This window comes from Carassius carassius, chromosome 47 (genome assembly GCF_963082965.1).
Source record: "Carassius carassius chromosome 47, fCarCar2.1, whole genome shotgun sequence".
NCBI lineage: Eukaryota > Metazoa > Chordata > Actinopteri > Cypriniformes > Cyprinidae > Carassius > Carassius carassius.
The window spans coordinates 2747189-2774000 of record NC_081801.1 but is presented as its reverse complement, the minus strand read 5'-3'; the positions used below and the strand labels follow the sequence as shown (position 1 = coordinate 2774000).

The 26812-nt window shown below is 39.9% G+C and overlaps 1 protein-coding gene across 1 annotated transcript in view; it reads right to left on the bottom strand.

The window, feature by feature from the left end:
- Positions 1–26812, bottom strand: part of LOC132130576 (collagen alpha-1(XXVII) chain A-like) — a 73366-nt gene that overhangs the window by 35452 nt on the left and 11102 nt on the right. The window contains exons 2-8 of the mRNA XM_059542321.1: positions 13801–13868; positions 10595–12234; positions 6957–7010; positions 4703–4756; positions 3926–3979; positions 3695–3748; positions 1184–1228 (exon numbers count right to left, since the gene is read on the bottom strand). Of these exons, the coding sequence (XP_059398304.1) occupies positions 1184–1228; positions 3695–3748; positions 3926–3979; positions 4703–4756; positions 6957–7010; positions 10595–12234; positions 13801–13868 (1969 nt within the window). The remainder of the gene's footprint in view (positions 1–1183; positions 1229–3694; positions 3749–3925; positions 3980–4702; positions 4757–6956; positions 7011–10594; positions 12235–13800; positions 13869–26812) is intronic.

The following is a 26812-nucleotide window of genomic DNA, read 5'->3' as shown; positions in this document are numbered from 1 at the left end:
GACTTTGTTTCTTCAGTAGATCACAAACAAAGATTTTTAACTCAAACCGTCTGTTGCAGTCCGTCAGTCATATAATGTAAGTAGATGAGAATCACTGCTTTGAGAGTCAAAAAAACAATAATCAAAACACAAACAAAACCAAATTAAACAATGCGGCTCGTGACGATACATTGATGTGATACCATTGACACTCTTTCTACAATCTCAATTAGGAGTGTCAATGGTCCAATTGTGATCCACCGTAAAGCAAGAAGAAGAAGAAGACCACCTGTTGAGAACGTGCTGAATCAGAGGTAAAAAATGAAAATAAATACTGTTCAGTTTCTTGCACAGACCGATCGTTTTGTGTCTTTACACATCAATGTATCGTCACGAGCTGGGTTTAATTTGGTTTTGTTTGTGTATGTTTTTTTGAATCGCAAAGTCGTGATTCCCAATCACTTCCATTATAAGACAGACAGACTGCAAAAGTTTGAGTTAAAAATCTTGGTTTGTGTTCTACTGAAGAAACAAAATCACCTACATCTTGGATCCCCTGTGGGGTAAGCAGATAAACAACACATTTTCATTCTTGGGTGAACTATCCTTATGAATGTTTCTGATACTTTTTGAACAACTTAATATTTGTGTTTGTGTGTGATATTTGATTGCCAAATGAAGCATAAAACTGTTAAACTAACTGTTAAATCTACTACAATATAAGAAAGCAGTAAAAGGAGAGATCTGCCAACAAGGGCTATATTTATTCAACCAATAGCAAAGGTTTGGGGGCGGGGCTATTTGTTTGTCTGACCAATTGTGGGCAGGAGAAGTGTTTTCTTTAAATGTTTTTCAAATAAATCATTATTTCATTTAATTCTGTTTAGTCATGCTAGGCTTAGAAATTACACGCTTCACATTTCAGGCTCTTGAGTTATGAAAGAACACACTCTGAGCTATAAAACTTTCCTTTGGGTATGAGCGTTTGTCTTTCCCCTCTCTAAACTTTTGACTTGAGAGGACGGATCACCTTAAATAACAGAGCTTTAAAAGGACTTTTTCTTGTCATGTATATTATATTATTTTCATATTTTAAGAGGTAAAACTCTCCAGGGTTTTGACTGATGAGAATATCCTCACACTTTGAGTGTTTGTTTATGTGCTTGTTTGTTCGTGTAACAGGGTTTGTGTCTGCATTACTCACTGGTTCCCCGGGAAGGCCTGGTGGTCCTGGATGGCCTTTTTGTCCCTGTTCACAAAGAGGACACATGACGGTTTAGTAAACACTTAGTGATTTACATGCACATACACACAAACTGAAACAACATAAGACAAAAGTCTACAAACCACTTTCTAAAAAAGAATACGCAAAGACACACCCACAAATACGCATCTCCTGCAGTGAGTGTGCATTTGACAGATCCATCATTAACCCAATCCATCTGTAGTCAATAAGCTAAAGCAGGGCAATATTTTCCACACACGGCTTTATGTTGAACAAAATGCGCATCTGCACATGTGCATTTGCAACATATGTGAGCAAATGTGTGTGTGTGTGTGTGTGTGTGTCTGTGTATTGCAGACATAAATGTTTTCCTGCTGGAGTCAAGCTCCTACGGCTCAACATTGTGCTGACTTCAGCAAGACATCGACACAGAATGGAAAATATGCATCAAAGGTGGAGCAGAGCAAGAGATGGATTTGAGGGAGCACCATAGTACAGTGTGAGACCTCACGAGTGTGCCAGTAGACAGACAAGAAAAAATGGATAAGCTATGAGAATATTTTTCATGTTGCATGTGAACCGCACTTCTGAATGGAGTGTTTTACAGCAGTGAGAACATGAATTGATCTGGAGCTGCTTACTAGACAGACAGTTAGAAAAATATGACAGACAGACAGATAGACAGATAGATAGACAGACAGACAGACAGACAAATGGACTGAAAGGTAGTAGTGTGAAGTACCATCAATCTCAAGAGAAATGTACAAAAAGAACATACAACTACAATACACACACACACAAACACACACACTCTTCTCTGCCAAACCAGTGAAATCCATTCTGTCACACTCTGTGTCTGAGAGATGTCTGGTTCTTCCATTACATTTGTTTGTGGGAAACCAAGCTCTGATTTCTGCCTCTACCTCCACATTCCAGCAAACAGCTACACACATGTACCACTGATCTTTGTTGTATGTTTGCAAGTATTTAAACAGTTACAGTATATATACAGTGTACTGATAACAAACAAAAATCTTTTGTTAGAATTCGAAAAAGAATCATTTTATGTCAGAATAACTTAAAAAAAATACATTAAACTGACATGAAATATCTTGTAAACTTTCTGAGCAGTTGTGTTGTTTATGCACCGTCTATCTGTCCAGCTCTAGAACATTTTTTTATGTTTACAGTAGAATCTGTGTTAAAGGTTGCACTGGATCAGCTGCTTAATTTGTCTGGCCCCTCTGCAGAATCACAGGCTGGTTTCATTTATTATTGGATTCCATCACACTCGCACTCATCCCTTCATTCACTCATTCATGACACGCTGCTGTCCGTTTTTCCAGAGGTTCTTCTCTACATTCTGATGGCACTTTTTCTAACCACGTAACACAAAGCACATGGACCACCACGCGGCCTGCCAGGTATTCACATGCACACACACTGAACCATATGTACTGACATGCCACTAACAACTCATTTCAATAATCAGTTCATGTCAATTAATTCTGTGATAAATCAACTAATTGGGTAAAGAAAGAATAATAAAATACAATTACATTTTAATATTTAAAAAAGCATGCTATTTCACACCCCAGATCTTATATACAGTACAGTATATCTTATATGTGTGTGTGTGTGTGTGCAGCACCATAATTTGTTATTGTACATAAGTAAACAAGAAAGTCCTGAAATGTATAAATATTACTGGAAATGTATGCAATATGCATATGTATGAAAATTATCTGCTGAATAGAACTGTTTTGTTTTACAGGCAAATTATTGTTTGATGTTGATGGCCTGTTCATTTGTTATCTTACCTATATACATTTATCTGGTTAGTTGCATTTCAATATTTGCATTGGGTCTAAACTGGCTATATGCATGAAGTGCATAAAGAGTTAATGACGATGGTCACTGTCAACAACGTTTATAATTGACTTTGGTTGTTTTAATTAGTTGTTGCTGCTCTAGACATAACATATGCATGTTCGCAACCATTGTTTAAATGTGTACAGAAATCCGCTATAGGATTTTCCAGAGATCCCTCTGCTAGATCCTTCCAACAAACACACACACACAAAGCTGAAAGTATTATTGCTTACACTAAAGCACCTGGCAGAGGGTTTTAACTTACTATAATCATGCACAGCTGAGACGTGCCACATTAATGGTCATAACAAAGAAAGTTTCTCATGGTGAACGACTGTACGCCCCTTAATAGCCTTGTTTGACGTATGAGTGCGTGGAGTATAAAGGAGTGATAGACGACTCATTGGGGATTCCCTCTGATGTTAACACTGGGTTTCCACAGCAACAGGAGACACAGTGAGGCAGAAGGAGTGGGAGCCTTCCGAGTGTTTGTGTGGGCCTGGTTTGTAAAACGGCAAACATCTGCGCTCATGTCACCCAGCAAGTGTACAGCAACATTAGTGTTGGGAAAAAATGAAACAATGGAGAGAATGATTCAAGCATTTCAGAATATCTTACCTTACGGCCTTCCGGCCCGACTAAACCAACAGGACCAGACAGACCAACGTCTCCCTACAAACACAAACGGTAAACATGAGGCACAATCAGTCCAGCACTGCCACAGGAACCCATAGGGAGCAGATGTTGCAGCTGCAAATTTTCACATGTTTGCATGTTCTGAACCATAACAATGTTTTGGCTGTTGCTCACACTGGAGTACGTGAACTGAAACAAGTGTGTCTTTCTCACTTTTTCTCCTTTTGGTGCCTTTCCAGGAGACAGTCCAGGGTCTCCTTTCTTCCCCTGAGAGAAAGAACGACAAAACAAGAGACAGAGTTTAAATCGTCTGAAGAAAATGTGAAACTTTTTTTAACCGTTTCATCAAACAAAGCCCAGTCGTTTAAAGAGGCTAATCAGATCAAAGCAAGAATGTTATTTCATCCGTTTTAAGCTTTATATGCTACAGTAATTACGAATTTGTGTGTGCATGTACATGTGTGTGTCGCTGACAGAAAGAGAGAGCGAGAACACATGTGATGTTTGACTCCAGGCTGTTGCATCTTAACCAGGTTTGTCTTCAAAGGCCACTTGAAATAATTAATCACAGAAAGCAGAGGGCATCCAATCACACAAACACACTCCCCGCTGGGCTTCCCGGCTGTTTACCACCTTTGTAGTATTTAAAGGAATAAAAAAGGCAGACCAATCACACACAAGGACATCACACGCACACCTAACTTGGATGCATGTTTAGCGGTTTTGGTTAATAACCAGTGTTTAATACTACAGCTATACTTCACCACACAAACACTCATTTCTACATCATGGGAAAGACTTTCCACTACCTGCTGAGCTCCGATAAATCAAAGGGTTTGTGTGTGTGTACATGTGTGTGCCTGTGTTTCCAAAACCTTGTCTGCAGGGTTTGTCGACAGCCCAACAGTACCGGCAGGCGGTGCGATGATGAATATAACAGGGCCAAACACAGGAAGAAGAGTAGACAAGTGTGGGTGGGTTGGTTTTTACCTTCAACCCTGGTGGACCGGGTCGACCTGGCTTGCCATGTGGTCCTGGGGGTCCCTACAGGAAACGACATACAAACAATACACACATTAGGAATGAACGATTAAGAAAAACTGAATGCATTTAATAGTTCATCTACTGACTGCAGAAACCGCTTATACGCCCCTTGTGGCCATGCTGAGAATGCAACTTCATTATGAACTGTTTTCTATGATGCATGGAATTAATCTCGTCTCATTTGCTGTGTTTGCATTCATATGCTTGCATACTTGAGTATGCTTCGGGCTTTATGTGTTTACAGTGATTGGATCTGAAACAAAAGAAGTCAATTCTTAGCTCCACTTGACTTTGACCTTTCATGCGACCCTGACCGTGTTCTTTTTTAAACGAGGTCCCACCTGAGGTCAGAGTGAGGGTCAGGGTCAAGGTCAATAGGCGTTATTGGAAACAGTCCATAAATAAGCCCAACAGATCGAGTGATACCATGCATGAAAAAAACAAAAACAAAAGCAATGCATGTGTGTAAAAACAATAGTGTGTGTGTGTGTGTATTTGTATTAGGGCTGTGTTATATTGAATATATTGATTATATTGAATATGTTCTTGCTAATACAAAGTTTGGAGTCAGTAAGATTTTTTTTTTTACTTTTATTAAACAATGAAGGATTAAACTAATAAAAAAATGACAATTGCAAAAGATTTATATTTCAAATCAATTTTGAACTTTCTATTTATCAAAGAATCAGGGGAAAAACTGCATCATGTTTCCACAAGAATATGAGGCAAGCACAACTGTTTTCCAAATAGATAATAATCAGAAATGTTTTTTGAGCAGCAAGTCAGCATTTTAGAATGATTTCTGAAGATCATGTGACACTGAAGACTGGAGGAATGATGCTGAAAATTCAGCTTTGATCACAGAAATAAATTACATTTTAACATATATTTAAACAGAAAACAGTTATTGTAATAAAACTTCACAATATTACTGTTTTTACTGTTTATTATCAAATAAATGCAGCCTTGGTGACATAAAGAGGATTCTTTAGCCGGTTACTAGGAAAAAGCTAAGATTGAGGAGAGTGCAAAGAAAGCGCAGATAGTGTAGGCTGACTTTCCTGAAAGTCATCTTTGTTCTAACAAGCAAACACACACACACACACACACAAATAACATACACATTTAACATGAAAAGGGTGCCGGCTGAACAAAGCCTAGCAGTCAGACTTTATAACACATGCTCTGAAATACACACACACACAACAGTGTGACCTCACGGAGGACCTTTGACGCATGCACACTACATGCTGACTACAGTTGCCGTCCTGTCAACAAAGGTCAAAGTTCAAACAAAGTCTCAAGGCTCTATGGCTCTCTGTTTGATTGTGCTAGAAGATTCCTCACAAGGACTCTTAAGTCAAAGGAAAAGACCACCCAAAAATGATATAAAATACTTAAAATAGCAGCAGAATTTTTTTTTTAATTAGTACCTGCTCACCTTAGAGGATGCAAAACATTTAGTTGTGTAATTTAGTTTTTTAACTTAAAATATGAGTGAAAAATCAGTTATGTGATCACTTTTCTAGATTTTACATGGAATGTAATGTAAAAAAATTTGTATTCTATTTATTTAATTATTTATTGATTGTATTATAAAGCTGTATTTAGCTGTATTTTTAGATATTACAAAATCCTGCCCAGGGCTGTAATATTTTTGACATTAACATAAATTATTTATTAATAATCGCAAAATATTTAATGAATATTTATATTTATAAAATAAGTAATATTTCACATATTAATATAAATGATGTCGTTAAAGTTTTTTTTATAAATTATATCTAAAAACATTAACAAAATATTTATATTAATAAAATAATGAATATTTCATTTATTAATATATTAATTGATGTTGTATAATAATTAATAATATATTATTATCATTACTGTTAATATTATTATTATTATTATTATTACTGCAATTCCTAATTCTTTAAAACTATGTGCAATTGTAGTCATGATATTGTAGCTCCATTGATAATTTCATTACATACTCAACACAGATCAACACAAATAAGAAAGAGGGTTTAAGTGAAAGAGACAGACACACTAGAAAAAACCAATAAAGCACAAATACACTGAAGTGAACAGTGTGTGAGAGATTTTATAAGGCACTGCATTTTACACACTTCCTGTTTATATCTGAGGTTAAAGGTCAATGGCTCTATAAGTCTAACACACACACACACACACTCACCCGAGGTCCCCTTGTCCCTGGCTGCCCTGGTTTCCCTGGAGGTCCCGGGATTCCCTACAAAACACAAGAGTGCTCTTATGAATCAAACACACACTCACTGCACAAGTGAGAAGTTATAGTGCTGCGAGACTCTGTTTAAAAACTAAACACAGCTAAGAGGAAACAGGAAGTCAATCGAGGGAATTTCCTTTTTCTGATAATGAGCTATAGACTTACAGAAGACCTGTAGATCCTGTCTCCCACTGTGTGTGTGTGTGTGTGTGTGTGTGTGTGTGTGTGTGTGTGTTTATTTAAAGGTCCCCGTGGTCCTTTTCTGCAGTTTGAAGATATATACCAATCCCAAATGCACAGATTGAGCAATCTGGCTGGTTTTGTGCCCCCATTCTGAGTGCTATGAGCATGACAGTACTAAGACAAGAACATAAGATTTTTATTATTATTAATATTATTATTAGAATCTCTAATCTTTCAAAAAGTCTGTTTCAGATAATCAGTACAAAACACAGATGCAATGATTCATTTGTGTGTAAAATATTTCATCAAATACTTCATATTTCTAAAATAATTATTTCTATATATATTTCTATATATATATATATATATATATATATATATATATATATATTATATATATTTATGCATTTAGCAGATGCTTTTATGCAAAGCGACTTACATTGCATTCAGGCTAACAATTTTTCCTAACATGTGTTCCTCGGGATTCAAACCCCGAACCTTGCGCTTGCTAACGCAATTCTCTACCACTTTAGCTACAGGAACAATATTCTATTAATTATTTTATTATTATAAATGATAAAATAAAAATTAAAACAAATAGTTTATATTTCGATTTAATAATATAATATAAGTAATATTTTATTTATTAATGTACTTTATTAAATATTTTTATTTATAAAATAAGTAATATTTACTTATTAATATAATTTGTTTATAAAATATTCACATAAATATTATAAATTAACATTTTCATACTACATATTAATGATAACTACATAAAATAAATATTTATAAAATTAAGATGTATTAATATAAATTATTTCGAAAAATATGTGCAAAATATTTTGTTTAGAAAATGATTAATATTTAATTTACTAATATAAACATTTCTAAAATAAATCTAATATTTTATAAATTAATATTAATAATAATACATATTTCTGATTAATAACAATTACCTATAAAACAAATAAAACATACATAAAATATATTAGCAAATTTTTTTATAGTATTATTAAATAAATTATTAAATTATAGTATTTCATCAGAATATTTGAAGTATTTGCAAAATACTTGTTTCTGAAATGATGTGAACCACATAAAAAAAAGTAAAACAAGTTGTGAATGGGTTCTCATGCTAAATTTTTCATTAGTCAGTATTTTAGTTATAAAAAATAAACATTTCAATCTACTTGGAAAAACATAGATTGGTACAAAAAAAAAACACAATTTTGAACCATTTCAGAGCATAAAAATACTTTACATATCAAATATAATGAAATGGCGGAAAATATTAGTTTTTCAGCTCTATGACTGAAGCTTCTCTGTCCTCTACCCTCAGCGCAGGATGAAAGCCTTCATTGAGCACGAGCGGCTCTCAGAGAAGATGAGTGTGTGTGAGTGTGAGTGAGCTGCTGTGTGTTTATGTTAAGAATCTCAGAGCTCTAGAACTATGGCTCTGTTGATGGAGGAGGGGGGGTGGGGCTTTCTCACCCACATACATGTACACACAGCCCCCCACCAACCACTGACCACCCCACAAAGAGTCCTGAATGAGCATCCAGATACTCCCATCAACAGTGCCTTCAAACGGTGCTCAAAACAGCATCCTACCATACTACCCTTTTTAATATTTCTGCAGTATTTTGTGCACTGTTTGACCAAATGACCGTCTACTAAAATAACATTGTAAGATTAGTAACAACAATAGCATACTACTATCTGACCCTGTTTCATGCTCATTTAAAAAATTTGTAGGCAGTAAAAAGCATATAGTGCACAGTATTTAGTAAGCAGCAGCATTTCATTGTGAATGTGACATGAACAGTGTTTTTGGGGTTATTGTGTATTTAAGTAAGGCTAAAGATACTGGATACAGCTCATTATCTTCAGGTAAACTGTGCACTCCAGCTCGGGGCAGTAAATAATTGCAGACTTGGAGTGTGTGTGTGCACGTGTAATTGAGAGAATCGCCGGGTGCGTTCCTGGTGTTTTAGTGAAGTACCTGCTGAACGTGTCTTTATGGTGAAGGGTGGGGGCTTTTGGGTAATTATCCTGCGGTAATGACAGAGAATATTCTCTTGGGTGCTACACACACATACCTGTGAGTCCCACCAAATTACACAAAGGTAACCACAGTGATGTGCAGACATAAACAGACACAAGCAAAAATGGGTCATTGTTCAACATGTGGGCTGTTTTGTCTAGAGAGTCTGAGTATGTGGACGGTCTGACAATGATGTCATCACTAACTTTGAACATCCTTGCTTACTAAACTGTTTCTAAGAGATTTGCTAGAAATCACTGCTTTTTCCCATGTTGCTGCATCTGAAGCACCTTAAAGATGTCGCAGTCCTACTGTTGAAATATGGCTGGCTCACATTTAACACAGGTTTTGCAATAACTCACTTATCCTTATTTGTTTTTGGGTCACAGGTCAGGTGGTTGCTTTTGAAATTTGGTCTCTTAAACGAGGTGGTTCGAGAGTTTCTGATTCTGTTTGAAATCCCATGCCTAATTTTCCACAGATGGATTAGGATTGTCTGCTTGTAACGTTTGGGGTGAGTGTTTGGGTGACTGATAAAATGTTCACGACCCAGCTTTAAAAGCAATGGCTTTCAAACTCAAAGTTATGCAAGAAAACACTAACATGAGAGAAGGACGAATTCACCTGCACAAATGTTTATAGAAACTTCACGGCAATCACAACACAATTTGGATCCTAAATTGATGCTTACAGCCATTAAATAGAAGCTGATCTGTTCACATCATTTAAGGAGCTTTTGATCCACTTGGAAACTGTTGAACTGTGATTTTGTAACCAGTCTAAACCAATATAAATCCACCAAAAAGATCTTTCTATTTCTACCACCATTAAAATAATTTTCAAGGTGCAGGCTGGACAGTCAAACATGATTTTTGTGCTTTTAAACATTAACAAAATAATTTATAATGAATTAAACATTTCTATTTATAAGATTAGTTTTTTTAAAGACATTTATAAAGTAACACCATATTTCTATTTCAAATACAGGTTTTTCTTTATATTAACCAAAGAATCTTGTATCATGGTTTCCACAAAAACATAAAGCAGCATGACTGTTTTCAACATTAATAATAATAATAATAAATGTTTCTTAAGCAGCAAGTCAGCATATTAGAATGATTTCTGAAGATCATGTGACACTGAAAACTGGAGGAATGATGCAATAATGCAATAAATTACATTTTAAAATTTACAAAAAAAAGTTATTTGAATTACAATAACATTTCACAATATTAGTGCTTTTAATGTATTTCTTCGTTGAGCATAAGAAACTTTCAAAGACATTTAAAAAACTCAAATTTGACATGATGCACTAGGCTCTATCAAAAATACACACACCGACAATCAGCTCTCTTACCATTTTCCCGGGATCTCCTTTTTGTCCTGGCGGTCCAACCAGAAGCGAAAAGTATGTGGGCTCCACCTCGAAGCTTTGGAAATCGTTGAAAGCCGGAAGAGTCACAGATTGGACGGAAAACCTTGGAGTGCTCTGTGTGACGTAATGCACAGGTGTTTTCAGCTTGTCAGTATTGACTTTGGGGGTTTCCAGAGTTTTTGGTGGTTTGTTTGGTGCAGCGGTAGTGAACGGAGCAGATTTGGGTGTCGGAAGGCTTTTTTTGGGTATAGGGTTTGGGGCGGCGGTGGATTTTGGGGTTGGGAGTGTGGTTTGGGGTGAGCGTTGGGTGCTGGTTTTGGGCTGGAGTGGCTTTTTGTTGGTTGGTGAGAGCCTTTTTGGGGCGGTCGGTTCTGGATCGGACAACGGTTTTAGAATGGCGTTGTGCTTCGTGTTAGGATTCATAGGTTGAGCACCAGTAGTAGTATTCTTTGTTAGGTTGATATTGGTGGGCTTTGGCATAAGAGTTGGTTTCTTTGCCGTGGGTTTTACAGCTGCCGGTTTGGAAGGTTTCGGTGGCGTAGGTTTGGGTCCAGTTGTTTTTGAACTATCAGATTTGGAAGAAGTAGGTCGAGCAATTGTGGGCTTTGGTCCAGAAGGCTTTGTTGCACTAAGCTTTGGAGATGTTTTTCCTGGAGTGGATTTGGATCTGGCTGGTTTTGTAGGTGTAAGCCAGACTGCTCCATGTTTTGAAGCAGTAGGCTTGGGGTTGTTGGGTGTCCTGAGAGTAGGTTTGGTGGTGACAGAATTGAAATGTCCCCATGACAAAGGAGTTTCAAGTCCTCTTTGCATCAAAGAAAGGGGTGGAGGTGTAGTAGACGTGTGTTTTGGTCGTAAACCATCGCTCATTCTCACAGCAGAAGACCCTCTTGCGCCATTTATGGATGTCCAAAGGAAATTAGTGGGAGTGAAAGTGAAAGTGCGATTAGGTGGTAACGTGTGGGTCAATAGTGGTGGGGCGTGTCTGGACGGGAGAGGAAGTAGAGCGGGAGGCGCTGGCCTGTAGGTGTCATTTTCTCTGCACTGCCTGCGGATGGCGCTGCAATAGTTCTGCTGCGCTTGTGCCGAGGGTACCACGTCAAACTGGCAAACCGCTCCTTCGAAGGGTACCACACCCGGTAGCAAAGCGCTGGTGCCGCCCAAGCGGAAGGTTCCACGAGGGTTTAGATGTTCAGGAAGTACGGGGAGTTTCTGTGTAACTCCGCCATCATTCCCCGAGCAGGGAGAGTGTAGGGTCACTGACTGGCCATTTAAAACGAAGGCTAGATGATGCCAGCGTCCATCGTGAAGGTTGTACGCGAAGACTGCAGCATTCCCAGGGCCGGCATGAAGCGTTAGCTTGCTGGGAGAAATTTCCAGCCCAAGCTGAATCCGATTCCCAGATAGGACAGAGAAGAGAAATGCTGAGTTTAAGCGGTGAGATCGGATGCTCAGGACAAGAGTGCAGTTCCAAAAGAGTTCTGGTGGGAACACGGAACGTGTCGCCGTGGTAACTCGTGCCCGTGTCGTGAGGATGACTCCAGAGTGGAGGGAGATGACACCAACAGGAACGCTGCGAGAACCGAGCTCAGCACGCAGAGCCAACCGGTGCAACACATCCACATCTGCAACACAAACATATCTTAATACACACATATACAGTACATATTCATATACAGTACATATTCAGATATAATATCTGTATATTTGCTATAAACAGAGATATACATATATAGCATCTAGATGACTAACACACATGAACACATTTAGGCCATAAAACTTTCATTTTGATTTCATAGCATCTTGAGGAGGTCCATGGCTCCACATTACATCATTTTAATGTGCTAATTCAGTTTTGTGCCATGTTTGTTAAATTCCAGCAGGAATCAACCTCCGAGGCTAAAACGAAGCAATGAGTTAACAGCTGCATGAATGTGTCTGATGCCAAAACTCTAGAGCTAAAAACTGGCTTCTGACAAGGAAAATTTGTGAACTTATCGCAGTGAACTTGTAATTGTGTTTCACTTGGGTCAGCGTTTGGCTTCATAAGGCCAGGACAGAGCCAAGCGTATAAGTACAGCAGCAGAAACTACTTCATTCACACAATAGAACACTGTCTGAATGATGCGTTTGATTGTGTATATGAATGTCAGTTTTGGTTACAAACCCATATCCCAAATCAACAGTCAGCAAAAACTGTGAAGGACTATTAATGGTTTTGGGCAGGTGCACATTACTGTGTTGTCATCAGCTAATCATTGTTGTCATCGTTTTTAGCTGTAATTATTCACATGGCATTTACAGCTAAGGTGAACTGAGCATCGGAGAGTAAAGATGGCAGAATGCAAATTGTGCATTTCCGAGAAGACTTGACTAATGCATCTGATTTCAGTGAGAGTGCACACCCAAATAGCGTACAAACTGGGTCAAATTTAATTCAAAAGAGCTTGATGCAATGTATCGTAAGACTGATTGATCCATGATGGACACATGTGATGCTTCCCTATAATTTGGACAAAATCAATGCAGTCTTAGAATGCAGAATAATATTTAAGTTTTTATTATATATTTATATAAATATATATAATGATTATAATTATTATTATTTTTTTTTTTGTTAAGCCAGCTGGTGAACTCAATGAACTCTCATTGCTGTCATGTAAACAGATCTTAACTCCTGTGATATTTGCTTTGATTCAGTAGATTTATCATAACTTTATTCCCAGGCCTTTTCATATGTGTGTTACTGTCAAGAGATCAGCATGAATCAGCAGTCAAGTGGGAACATGATGTCATTTTTTCTGTAAAACAGACATGCACTAACACACACACACACACACACTCATTCATGCAAAAGGAGTTATAAAACATGCTTTACTGAGGGAAAAGTGCTTGGAACTGAGAGATGTTTGGCAGGAGAAAAGGTAAAAGTCTGGTAAGGAAAATCATACGTATGTGAGAAAGAGGGTTTTGCGTTTCATGAATCAGGGTATAAAGTTTAATGCTGTAAAACTTTCCAAACATTGCGAAAAGTGCAAGAACATGAAACTTTATTATTGTGCAATAATTCAGTGGCATCAAAAGATCTAGTTTTAACCACATTTTAAACACTATTTCCTTTGCAATCACACATATGCAAACAGATGGTGCATGTCCATAAAGATAAAAAACATTTTTATTTCATATCTTACCTTCAAAGAGTACTTGGGTGTATCCAAAAGAAGTACAGTAAAGTAAAATACACAGAAGAAGAGCTCTCCTAGAGACACAGAGAGAGAAAGACAAAGTTACTCATTTGAATTTCCACTATTTTTGCGGCTAGCGGAGTTAAATGTTGAATCAGACCTTTACATAAGAAGCCACTTGTCAAAACATCATCATTACAATAAAGGGTACACATTTTAGGCTTCTTGCACTGGCCTCGACCCAAACAAGTGGAACAATTTTCTGGCAACACCATCTTTCTGGAGTGAGTGGAGTGAACCATCAAACCGATGGATGATGCTGGCCGGTTAAATGTATTTCCTTGTTTATAGTGAATAAAAAAAACATTGTGCATGTTTTTGGTGTCTCTTCTTTCATTTGGAATATGTAAAAAAATAAAAATAAAAAAAATAAAAAAAAGCACACCTGTACATTTAAGAAGATTATTTAGTACAGAGCTTAACTGCTGTTACACAATGTGGACAAAATAAAATGAATTTTCCACACTTGAGCATTTTACTAAATCATCTTTGCATAATTTTCATGTTATAGCCAATTACCAATAAATAGAGAATCTATCCTATTATGTGCATAATATATATATATATGTGTATATATATATATATATATATATATATATATATTAGGGGTGTAACGGTACGCAAAAATCACGGTTCGGTACGTACCCCGGTTTTAAAGTTTCGGTTCGGTTCATTTTCGGTACAGTAAGGGAAAGAAATCCAAACATTAAACTGCAGGTTGTTTATTACTATAAACTTTTTTTTACAATTTGTTTTCACTTTTTTTTAAATACTTTTTAATAAAATATATATAAAATAAAAAAAGAATAAGAAATAAAATACTGCTGCAAAGTTCTCCACTAAATAAAATACACTCAGTCTCAAACCAATTTCATATAATAAAATATAATGAAAAATATAAATAAATAACTATGATTACAGAGCAGCATTACCAATCCCAGCTTGTAGGCCTGCTCATATTTAAAAAATATAAATAACTTTTCCAAAGCGTAAAGTGCAGCATCAACAGTTTCAGTTTTTAGACCTGCTCAGATTTTGTTATTGCGTTGGACCGATCGGAATTAAGAGCAAAGGTCTGTTTAAATGCCGACGGGAGCTGCGTTTGAATTACAATCGTTTTTTTCCTAGTTGTAGTGATGTTCACACTCGCGTGATGCCTTTTGAAAACCTTAGGCCGGTGACACACTGGCATATTGCACCTGTCAAACGTAGTCTATTTTGCCGTCAATACTGTTGACGGTGTCCTTTATCATTAGGCTTTATATTTATGCTCAACATGAAGTATAGATATTGTTGTCGTGAAGACAAGATCCTGATCTGTCGGCGGTCTCCCTCTATCATGTCACCTACACTGTAAAACATTTCACTTGGTTAAACTTATAAACGAAAGTTCACCTGCTGCCTTAAAAATGTGAGTTAACTCAACTTACAGATACTCTTTGTTTCAACTAAAGAAGTTAAGTTTTACAATTTTTTAAACTAATGGTCATTTGTTGTTTCAACTTGATGCTCTGAGTTAAAACAACTTACTATGTTACATTATCAGTTCAAGAAAACTCAAATCAGCTCATAATAAATAGACTTGTAACTGGTCTGCTCAAAAATGTAAAAAATTTATTGAAATAAATTCAAGTAATGTACAAGCTTTAACATTGGTTTGAAAATACAAATTCTTGTAGGAAAACAGGTTTTAAAAATTTAAGAACACAAGTGCTTAAACATCCATTTCATCAAAACATCAAAGATTCTCTAATAATATACAGAACTAGAAGAAAGGTAGATGAGTGGTATAAAAGAGGTATAGAAAATGTAACTGAGGGGGAAAGAAAAAGGCATGAATTGGGGAAAAATGAGGAGTGGCAGGCCGTGTGTAATGATACAAAATAACAGCTCATCAATCACTTTAGAGATTGTTCTCTATATAAACAAGTACATGTAGCTTTCTGACCTTTGAATGATTTGCACAATACATGGTGATTGACTGTGTTGAATAATACTCATGTAGTAAACTCTCACTAAAAGCAATAAGAACAGACATGTGAAATTGGTCTATTTCCAATAAATACTCAAAGGTTTTTCCTTATAGTAAACACTTGACCAACATTCAGCATTTGAGATTCCAGATAAAGCAAAAAAAAAAAAGGAAAAATAAAACCTTTAATATTTTGTTATATTTGTACATTATATTATTGATGACATGTTTAGGCATGATATATAGTGTAGTACTTAGATTAACTGTATATTTTCTTACATCACACATCTTGATTATCTCAGAAGTCTCCTCTGACAGGAAGCGCAGAAGGCCAAGTAAGGCAGCTTTTCTTCTGTTCCAATTTGTGTCCTACATACAATCATAAACAAGACTGAGTGACTCCAATATATATATATATACATTAGTACACTTATATTTGTGCAAACTGATCAAATTGGGTTCATTTTTATTCATACCTCCGTATCAAGGCACTGTATAACTGCTAAGGCTCAAGCTCCTGCTTGATGATACAGATGACACCAAAGCATCTAGTCCATCCAAGAATGACTGCAGACGATCGATGGTGACCTCTGTGCTCATCTGAAACAGACACAAGACAGGAGGAAAAATGGAGCCAAAGAGATTAATAGTGGGCAGCAAGTACAGATGAAAAATAATCACATATGTAAATCACATGCCATCTTATAACATAAATGATTAAAAAGGTCATATATAGAGGTCATGTCACAAGTAATAAAATCAAGGATAAAGAATGTTTTAAAAATAAACAAGTTCACAATTACCTTATTGTAAAATGAACATCCTTCACACAGCTTCTTGAAAACTTTGTAGGGTGACACTTTATATCTTGAGGTGACAATAACTTTGAAGAGGAATCAACAGCTGTAATGGTGCAGAAAAGCAGAAGCATATCAGCAGAAGCAATATAGACTAAGCATATGAAATTGTACAAAAAGAATTGCATGCTCTGCATTAAATATGTTGACTGCATTAGGCCCGCAACAAATATACAAGTAAAACAGCAAAAGATTTTAATATCAGTAAGGATGTGTTAACTGTACCTCAGTGTAACAAGAATGTCCTTAAAATCAGCTTCTTGAAAACTCTGCAGGATGACAAGCATATATCTTGAGCTGACAATAACTTTGAAGAGGGAGAGCTGTAACGGAGTGAAAAAGCAGTAGCATATCAGTAGAAGCAATATAAACTAAGCATATAAAATTGTGCTATACAAAAATTAGTGGACAAACAGCTGTCAGAAACGTTTAAAAGTAACTAAAATATAAGCACTGAAAACCGAAGTTAAATGTTAAGCTATTTTAGCATTTGAGGCTCTAGGAAACTGTCAAATTAGCGAGGGAAAACCCTGTGTCTTTATATTGCCCCAGTCAAGTGAGTCTTTATCTGTGTTACACCCGGTCAAGCAGCCGCTGCTTGGATTTGAACATGTCTATTTTTTTATTACAGTACAATTGCGTGGCGTGGCCAAAAAGCTGAGAAAGACGCTTTTTGTAAGCTTAATGTAACGTTATCGCGACACTTTAATTCCACAAACAGACGTGCAGCAAAATGCGGGCGGCGACAGGCTTGACCGGGTGTTCACAGACGGCGGCTCAACTGACCACGGTCACTCGCGGAGCACGGTCAATGCAATAAATAATAATACCTGCAGACTTCAGGGCGAAGACCAATTAAAATATAAACACTGTTATTTATTTCACTATTCATTTATCATTACAAATAAAAAAACAAAAACTCACCTTCCTCGCATTCTTTGTGTTCCCGACATGAATTGGTGTAAGGTCTCCAGGCAGCTGCATTAACTCAAAATGGCGATGACTTCTCTCTGTATTTCGCGCTCTCCGTGTATCGCCCCTCCCCCAACATATAACTTACAGACACGAGTTAAATTAACTTTTACAAGCCAGACAAAACTCAGAAGAAGTCAAGACAACACATTACTTTACGTTTAAATTTTCAATAACTTATAAACATAAGTTCAGTATCCAAAACTTAAAATGACAATTTAATTTAAAGAGGAAAAGTAAGTTCATATAACTTATTTGGGCTATGATGTTTTACAGTGTACAGTAGTAGCAGCGCGCCAGCGCCGCGTCAGGCACGATTCTGGTCTGTAAAGACACAGAAAACGCGAAGCAGCCGTCACGCAACTGACACGCAGCAGAAACGCCAGGCTCACGCCACGCAGCCAGTGTGTCACCGGCCTTAGAATCAACTGCAGGGCGGGATTTGCGCTGAACGCGGAGACTTAATATGTTCGTTTGGAAACACGAAAATTTACCTATGTTCCTCACACAAAATATTGTATTCCGTAATTCGGTATACACGTGCACCATACCGAAAGCCCTGTACCGAAACGGTCTGGTACGAATACACGTACCGTTGCACCCCTAATATATATATATATATATATATATATACACACCATATAAAAAAATAAATAAAATAAATGCTTTATTCAGTAAATGTCATGCCGCTTGAAAATGTGTTTGTTTCAGCAGTTCAGTGTGGTTTGTTTATCTTGTAACCATAGTAACTTAGTACTAGTGCATGTGGGGAAATAGGAAGTAAAATTGCCATGCGGTAATCAGCTACAGGAATGTGTGAGCTCTATCAGTCGTTCTGAGTCGATCGCTTTTCCTTTTTCCTTTTTGCTAAGGCAACGTCTTTTCACAAAATTCCCAGTAAACTTCATGGAAATGAATCAACTGTGTCCTGGAGTTTCTTGGGAGTGTTTAAGCTGAATGGAACATAGCCCATGACAGTGAAAAGACGGCATCACAGCTAATGAGGGACACAAGGATTGCCATCCTACAGAGCAACTCAATACCAAGAGATAAGCGGCTAACGCTACAGCTCCCTGTCAGCTACATACTAGCTTCCTTCTCCTGATATTGAAAACGCGGTGAGTCACAATGTCACAACGTAACAACAATAAAAAAGGAAATGGAGATAACCAGACTGAGACTGTGCGCTCAAGAAGCAGTCGCTCATCTGGTACATCGTCCAGCTCGAAGATGAGCATGGTCGTCGCCATGGCAAAGGCAAAGGCCGAAGCAGCGCAAGCTAGAGCGGTACATGCGGTAAAGGAAATTGAACTTAAAGTGGAGCAGGCACGAGTTCAAGCTAATCTTGATGCATTAAATGACGAAAAAGAAAAGGATGCTGCCATTGCAGAGGCAAATGCTCTCGTGGCTGGTTTACAAGATATGGGCTTTGAAGTATGCAGTAAGGCTAACAGCCCAGTCCCCCAATCGGTCAAAGACCAGCTCGTCGCCGCCTATGTGTCGACACAAGCCAGCCTATGCAGCAGGGGTCTATCCGTCAGAAGAGGGAGTGACTATGCTTCGCCAACGCTTCATCCTCCACACCAACCAATCAATGTTATCCCTTCAACACACCACCCACTCAATGCAAGTCAAACCCAAGCTGCTGCTTCCGCTGACATTATGCCACACCAAGTTCCTCAGACCAGTGGGGCACTGCCACAACAAAGCTTCAAGCAGCCTCTCAACTCCTCTCCAGCTCCTCAGCTTGGTGGGAATCTTCCGCAACAGAACATCAAGAAAGATTCCTCATCTCCTGCACACCTGCCTGCTCACAGGACGCCTTATGGAGGTAGCTATGGCCATTCTACGTCCACTGGAGACCTCATCAAATACCTTGCTCGCAGCCGCCTGGTGACTTCAGGCATCACCACATATGATGACCAGCCAATGAACTATTGGGCCTGGAAAACATCGTTCCTGAACGCTATCGCCGATCTAGACTTGTCTGTTGCAGGAGAACTCGACCTCCTCACCAAGTATCTGGGAAAAGGGTCAGCAGAACAAGTAAGAAGGATAAAAACAGTCAACATTAAGGATCCAGCGATCGGACTGAACATGGCATGGGGGCGCCTCGACGAAATATATGGCTCGCCAGAGGCCGTCGAGCAGGCTCTGTTCAACAAACTAGAAAACTTTCCAAAAGTCACAACAAAGGATCCACAGAGACTCAGTGATCTAGCCGACCTGTTGTCAGAGCTACAAGCTGCCAAGGAAGATGGCTACCTTGCAGGCTTGTCATACTTGGATACCTCCAGAGGAATTAAGCCTATCATTGAGAAACTCCCATACAACATGCAAGAAAAGTGGCTTTACTTTGGTACCAGATACAAACAGGAACATTTCGTTAGCTTCCCACCCTTCTCCGTGTTTGTAAACTTCATCGCCATGGAGGCAAGGGCTCGCACCGATCCAAGCTTTAACCTCTTCACGCAAGCTCCAGCAGAGAGAAAGAGTAAATGGGAGAGGCCCATAAAGACATCGGTTTATGTTCACAAGACGCAGGTCTCAGGAACTGCTAAGGCCGAGTGCAGAGAAAGTATGGAACGAATTGATCCAAATAAATACTGCCCTTTGCATAAAAAGCCCCACCCTCTGAGGAAATGCAGAGGCTTCCGTGAGAAGAGCATAAACGATCGCAAACAGCTTTTGAAAGAGCATAACATCTGCTTTCGCTGTTGCTCCTCCACAGAGCATCTTGCAAAGAACTGCACTGCTGAGTTAAAATGTACAGAGTGTGAGAGCACTGCTCATGTGACAGCGCTCCACCCCTGCCCACCTACCTGGAAATCTAAGTCGTCCCCTTCCACTTCAGAGGACGGCGGCGAGGAGGACAGAGCAGACGTCCAGGAGGTCAAGTCGACGTGCACTCAAGTATGTGGTGAAGGATTGAGTGCCAGAGCATGTGCCAAGATCTGTCTCGTCAGCGTGTTCCCAAATGGATGCAGGGAGGAGTCCAAGAGAATGTACGCCATACTGGACGAGCAGAGCAATCGCTCCCTGGCGCGGTCGGAGTTCTTCGAGGTTTTTAAGATCTCCGGAAGCTCCTACTCATATACTCTCAAGACCTGTGCGGGGCGTTCAGAGACAGCGGGGAGGAGAGCCAGCGGATACACTGTGGAGCCGGTGGACAAGAAATTGAGCATTCCTCTGCCTACACTCCTCGAGTGCAACCAAATCCCTAACGTTCGCTCCGAGATTCCTACGCCGGAAGCAGCCTACCATCATGCCCACCTGAAGCGCATCGCCGACAAGATTCCGCCTCTGGATCCAGACGCCAAAATACTCCTCTTACTGGGTAGAGACATCTTACAGGCACACAAGGTCCGAGAACAGATAAGTGGCCCAGGAGATGCACCGTTTGCTCAAAGGCTTGACCTAGGATGGGTTGTCGTCGGCGATGTGTGTCTTGGAGGTGCCCACAGACCATTTGAAGTGAGGAGTTACAAAACAGCCATCTTAGAGAACGGTCGTACGAGTTATCTTCAGCCATGTAACAACCAGATCAGAGTGAAAGAGGTATTTGGTCAAGTGCCTAAAACTCAGCATCATCCTGCACCTACCTCCACCTGTGGCTTAATGATGCTCAGTGGAGACTGCCTGGGGCAGACTGTCTTCGCTCGTACTCCCGACGATCACAGACTCGCTCCATCCATGGAGGATCTAGAGTTTCTGAAGATAATGGAAGCTGAGTGCTATCAGGACAGCTCCAAAAGTTGGGTTGCACCTTTACCCTTCCGGTCGCCAAGACAGCGGCTGCCTAACAACAGGAAACAGGCTTTCGACCGTCTTGTCTCACTCCGGCGCTCATTGGAAAAACGACCACAGATGAAAGCCGATTTCCTAGAGTTTATGGAGAGGATGCTTAAGAAGGCACATGCAGAAGTTGCCCCGCCAGTGCAGCCTGGACAAGAGTGCTGGTACCTGCCCCTGTTCGGTGTGTACCATCCTAGGAAGCCAGATAAAATCCGTGTGGTTTTCGACAGCAGCGCGTCATGTGCAGGAGTGTCACTCAACGATGTTTTGCTCACTGGGCCCGACCTTAATAATAGCCTTCTAGGTGTTCTTATGAGGTTCAGGAAGGAACAGGTGGCGATCACCGCCGACATTGAGCACATGTTCCACTGCTTTGTCGTTAAGGAGGACCACCGAGATTTTCTCCGCTTCCTGTGGTATAGAAACAACGACCCTACCTCCGACATAGTGGACTATAGAATGCGAGTTCACCTCTTTGGGAACAGTCCCTCGCCTGCCGTTGCAGTGTATGGTCTGCGACGGGCAGCTAAGGAAGCAGAAGCCGACTATGGCAGTGATGCAAGAAGATTCATCGACCGCGAGTTCTACGTTGACGACGCTTTAAAGTCCTTCGGCACAGAGGAAGAGGCCATCAGCGTCCTCGGGCGAGCACAGAAGATGCTTGCAGCTTCTAACCTCAGGCTGCACAAAATTGCTTCAAATCGACTGGCAGTCATCGAAGCATTTCCAACCGAAGATCGCACCAAGGACGTCAACAACCTAGATCTCTTTGTTGATGATCTGCCCATTCAACGTAGCCTTGGATTGTTCTGGAACATGCGCACAGACACCTTCATGTTTCAAATCAAAGATGATCAGAAGCTATTCACTCGCAGAGGGGTACTCTCAACCGTGAACAGCCTCTACGATCCTCTAGGGTTCCTTGCACCCATCACGGTTCATGGAAGACTGATACTCAGGGAACTCACCACGCAATCAGAGGACTGGGACTCACCTCTTCCCAAAGACATGGAGATTGAGTGGACTAGATGGAAACAGTCACTCCAAGACCTAGAGGGGCTCCAGATACCACGCCCCTATACGTCCTTCTCCACCGCAGGTGCGCTAAGAAGAGAGCTCTGTGTCTTTGCAGACGCATCAGTCAAGGCTATAGCAGCCGTTGCCTACATAAAGGTGACAAGCCACCAAGAACAGACTGAGATTGGCTTCGTCTTCGGGAAGGCAAAGTTGGCCCCCCAACCTGGTTTAACTATCCCTAGACTTGAGCTCTGTGCGGCTGTACTCGCCATTGAGATCGCCGAGATGGTAGTCACAGAGATGGACACAACATTCGACAACATCACCTACTACACAGATAGCAAGGTTGTATTAGGGTACATCCAGAACCAAACAAGGAGATTTTATGTCTATGTACACAACAGGATCCAACGAATCCATCAATCACCTTGTTCTGGTCAGTGGAAGTACGTCCCAACGCACCTCAACCCAGCTGACATTGGGTCAAAAACTGTGACACCAGCTTTGCTTAGCAGCACAACTTGGCTCAAAGGACCAGCCTTTCTCCATGATGCATCTTCGTATTCACCTGAGCTTCCAGAGACTTATAACCTTATTGACCCTGACACTGACTCTGAAGTGCGTCCTCAGGTGGTGACAAGTCTCACACATGTTACCAGAGATGTGGTGCACCCACAACGCTTTGAACGCTTCTCCAAGTTCAGCACTCTCCTCACGGCCATAGCGCACCTCATCCACGTGGCTCGTTCCTTTGCCCACTCCACCCAGAATGTATGTCAGGGCTGGCACATCTGTCGCTCTACAGGGGAAGAGTTGCTAAGGGCCAAAGTGTGCATTGTGAAGAGTGTCCGGAATGAGTGCTATGCAGAGGAACTTAAGTGTATCAACTCAGGATCCAACATCCCATCTTCCAGCAGCCTGTGGAAATTGCAACCCATCATTGACCACGATCAACTTCTTAGAGTGGGAGGTCGGATTGGAAAGTCAGATCTGAGCACGGACGAGGCTCATCCCATCATCATTCCTGGCCGACATCATCTCGCAACCCTGCTTGTGTCTCACTATCATGAAGCAGTGAAACACCAAGGAAGACATCTGACCGAAGGTGCCATTCGAGCGGCAGGGTTCTGGCTGGTAGGAGCTAAACGCTGCATCAGCAGTCTGCTTCACAGATGTGTCACTTGTAGAAGGCTGAGGGGGAAGACTGAACATCAGCAGATGGCAGCTCTGCCGGCAGAACGGTTACAAGTAGCACCTCCTTTCACCTACGTAGGTGTCGACGTCTTTGGACCATGGGACATTGTCTCACGCCGCACAAGAGGAGGAGTCTCCAACTCTAAACGATGGGCTGTGATGTTCTTATGCATGTGCTCAAGGGCAGTTCACATCGAGGTAATTGAAGCAATGAGTACCAGCAGCTTTATCAATGCCTTGAGGAGGTTCTTTGCAGTCAGGGGCCCTGCAAAGCAGATTCGCTCTGACTGCGGAACTAACTTCGTCGGCGCCTCTCGTGAGCTGGAGATGGACAAGACTAATCCAGGCTTCAACAGTGTGGAAGAGTACCTGGACACACAGAGCTGCACCTGGGTATTCAACCCGCCCCACGCGTCCCATATGGGTGGCGCCTGGGAACGCATGATTGGCATTGCCCGCCGTATTTTGGACTGCATGCTGCTTGAGCAGAGGAGGTCTCACCTTACACATGAAGTTCTGACCACACTTATGGCTGAGGTAGCTGCAATCATGAATGCTAGACCGCTCATCCCAGTATCATCGGATCCGGAATCGCCTGTCATCCTCACCCCAGCAATGCTCCTGACTCTCAAGACAGGATCTGCTCCTCCTCCTCCGTCAGGAAGCTTTGAGGAAGCGCATCTCATCAGAGAGGAATGGAAGCGGGTTCAGGGCCTAGCAGACATGTTTTGGAACAGGTGGAAACATGAATACCTCAAAACATTGCAGCTTCGGCACAAATGGCAAGGAAAAAGGCAGAACCTCCAGGAAGGAGACATAGTTCTCTTGAAAGACAATCAGGCAAAGAGAAATCAATGGCCTACGGGCATCATCACAAAAACCTTTCCAGGAGAAGATGGACTGGTCCGGAAGGTTCAAGTGGAAGTCGTCAAGGATGGAACCAGAAAGGCTTTTTCTCGGCCCATTAAAGAAGTGGTTCTGCTTCTCTCTCCAAAGACTGATTCTGTTAATTAATGTGGGCTCTTTAAAGACCCCAAGCGGGGAGTGTCATGCCGCTTGAAAATGTGTTTGTTTCAGCAGTTCAGTGTGGTTTGTTTATCTTGTAACCATAGTAACTTAGTACTAGTGCATGTGGGGAAATAGGAAGTAAAATTGCCATGCGGTAATCAGCTACAGGAATGTGTGAGCTCTATCAGTCGTTCTGAGTCGATTGCTTTTCCTTTTTCCTTTTTGCTAAGGCAACGTCTTTTCACAAAATTCCCAGTAAACTTCATGGAAATGAATCAACTGTGTCCTGGAGTTTCTTGGGAGTGTTTAAGCTGAATGGAACATAGCCCATGACAGTAAATATGCACTAGATTGAGAGGTCAACTGATCAGAAATAGTTCACAATATTACTGATTTTACTGTATATTTGATCAAATAAATGCAGCCTTGGTGAGCAGAAGAGACTTTTAAAAAAATGTATTATTCCAAACTTATGGCTGGTAGTATTCAGTACGAAAAAAAAAAAAATTATTTTGAGATTTGCTGAAGAATACATTTTACAGTTACAGTTAAAGATTAACTATACGTGAGCCTCAGATGATAGGTAATCTATAAAATTTCTACACAAATATCTAATAATGACCAATATAAAAACCCTCAATATCAGCTTACCGTAGCAAACACCACTTACACTAGAGTCCAAACTGTTAGACTTTATGTGTGACAATACCACAAAGGAACTTCTGATGTAGTTTTTTTTTGCCAGACTGACCTTGATGAACTTTGAACCCTAACCTCTGATTCAAGGGCGTTACTTTGGGTCTACCATTGGGGGGGGTTAGACTCGCGGCGTATTTATTAATTAATCAATTTATTGTATAATTTTCTTGTGTAAAAGGTAACATGCTAATTTGCATAATTTAATTATGCAATCCCCCCCAAAACGGGTGACTGTATTGGAGCAAACAGCAACTTAAGTTACAATTCAGGGACATTGGTTCTACACAGTCCGTGGCACCCTCTGGCTTTACCTCACAGGACACTGGCAAACGAACATCTAGCCAGCCAACTCCTGTCAACAAAACAAATCATCAGCTAACTCAGTGTTTCTCAAACTTTTCTGCCATTCCCCACTTCAGAGGTAGGAAAGGGTTTCGAGCCCCACCTGTCCCCAATCACCCCAACAAAATGTTAATAAACAAGGCTTTAAGTTTAACTGTTAAAATGTATTTTATTAACATCACATTTTAAAAACTTAACATCAAATAACAGCATTAAAAACTTTCAAATAAAGAAAATGAAAGTGCAATTATATTATCACTTTGCATGAAATAAGACTCAAAAGTAGATTAAAAAATAATAATTGTGTTTGCATTTAGCCTCTGATAACATCAATACAAGTTTGGACTAACGTTAACTGTGCTTTGATTCATTTTGACACTTTGCAAAATCCATGCAAAAAAAAACAACAAAAAAACAAACAAACTAAAATAAAAATACTCTCAAATTGAACCAGAGGTGGTAAATTCCTAATAATGTACGTATTTTTTTTAGGTATTTTAATAAGATAGCATACAGCTCAACTAATGCGATCGTTATAAAGGTGTTTGAACAACAAAACATATCCACTTGCACATATTTGACAATCGGAATATCAGATATATCCTGCTATAGCTAACACATTTGTGAAATTTTGAATAAAAAAGGAAATAAAACCAGATCATCAGTCATTCAGCGCTATTGTGGCTGCGGTGTGACAAGCAATGAATGGCGCGTCTCCATGGGAACCATAAAGCGATACTACGATCAATAACGGTCGCCTTGAAATACTTTTAAACTTACGTGTGAAGAGGTTAAGTAACGTCAAGGCTTACATTTAAATGTGTCTTTGTTTTGAGTGTATGGTCAATAAATAAAGGAATTAAAAAGATGGGCACAAAACCTGTTTGGCATGTCTCTATTCTCCACACTTTGAGAAAAGCTGAGCTAACTAACGTTAAACAGCTAATTTAGGGGTACCTCCGTTTGGTCAGGATTTTTTTTTTCTTCTTCTTTCTTTTTTTTGTCTGGTGTCGACAAACAATGAAACATCGTTATCTGGCTGCCTTTCAGTGTCCTTTTCATCTTTCCGTCAGCTTTCTCCAACCATTCATCCCATCGACTG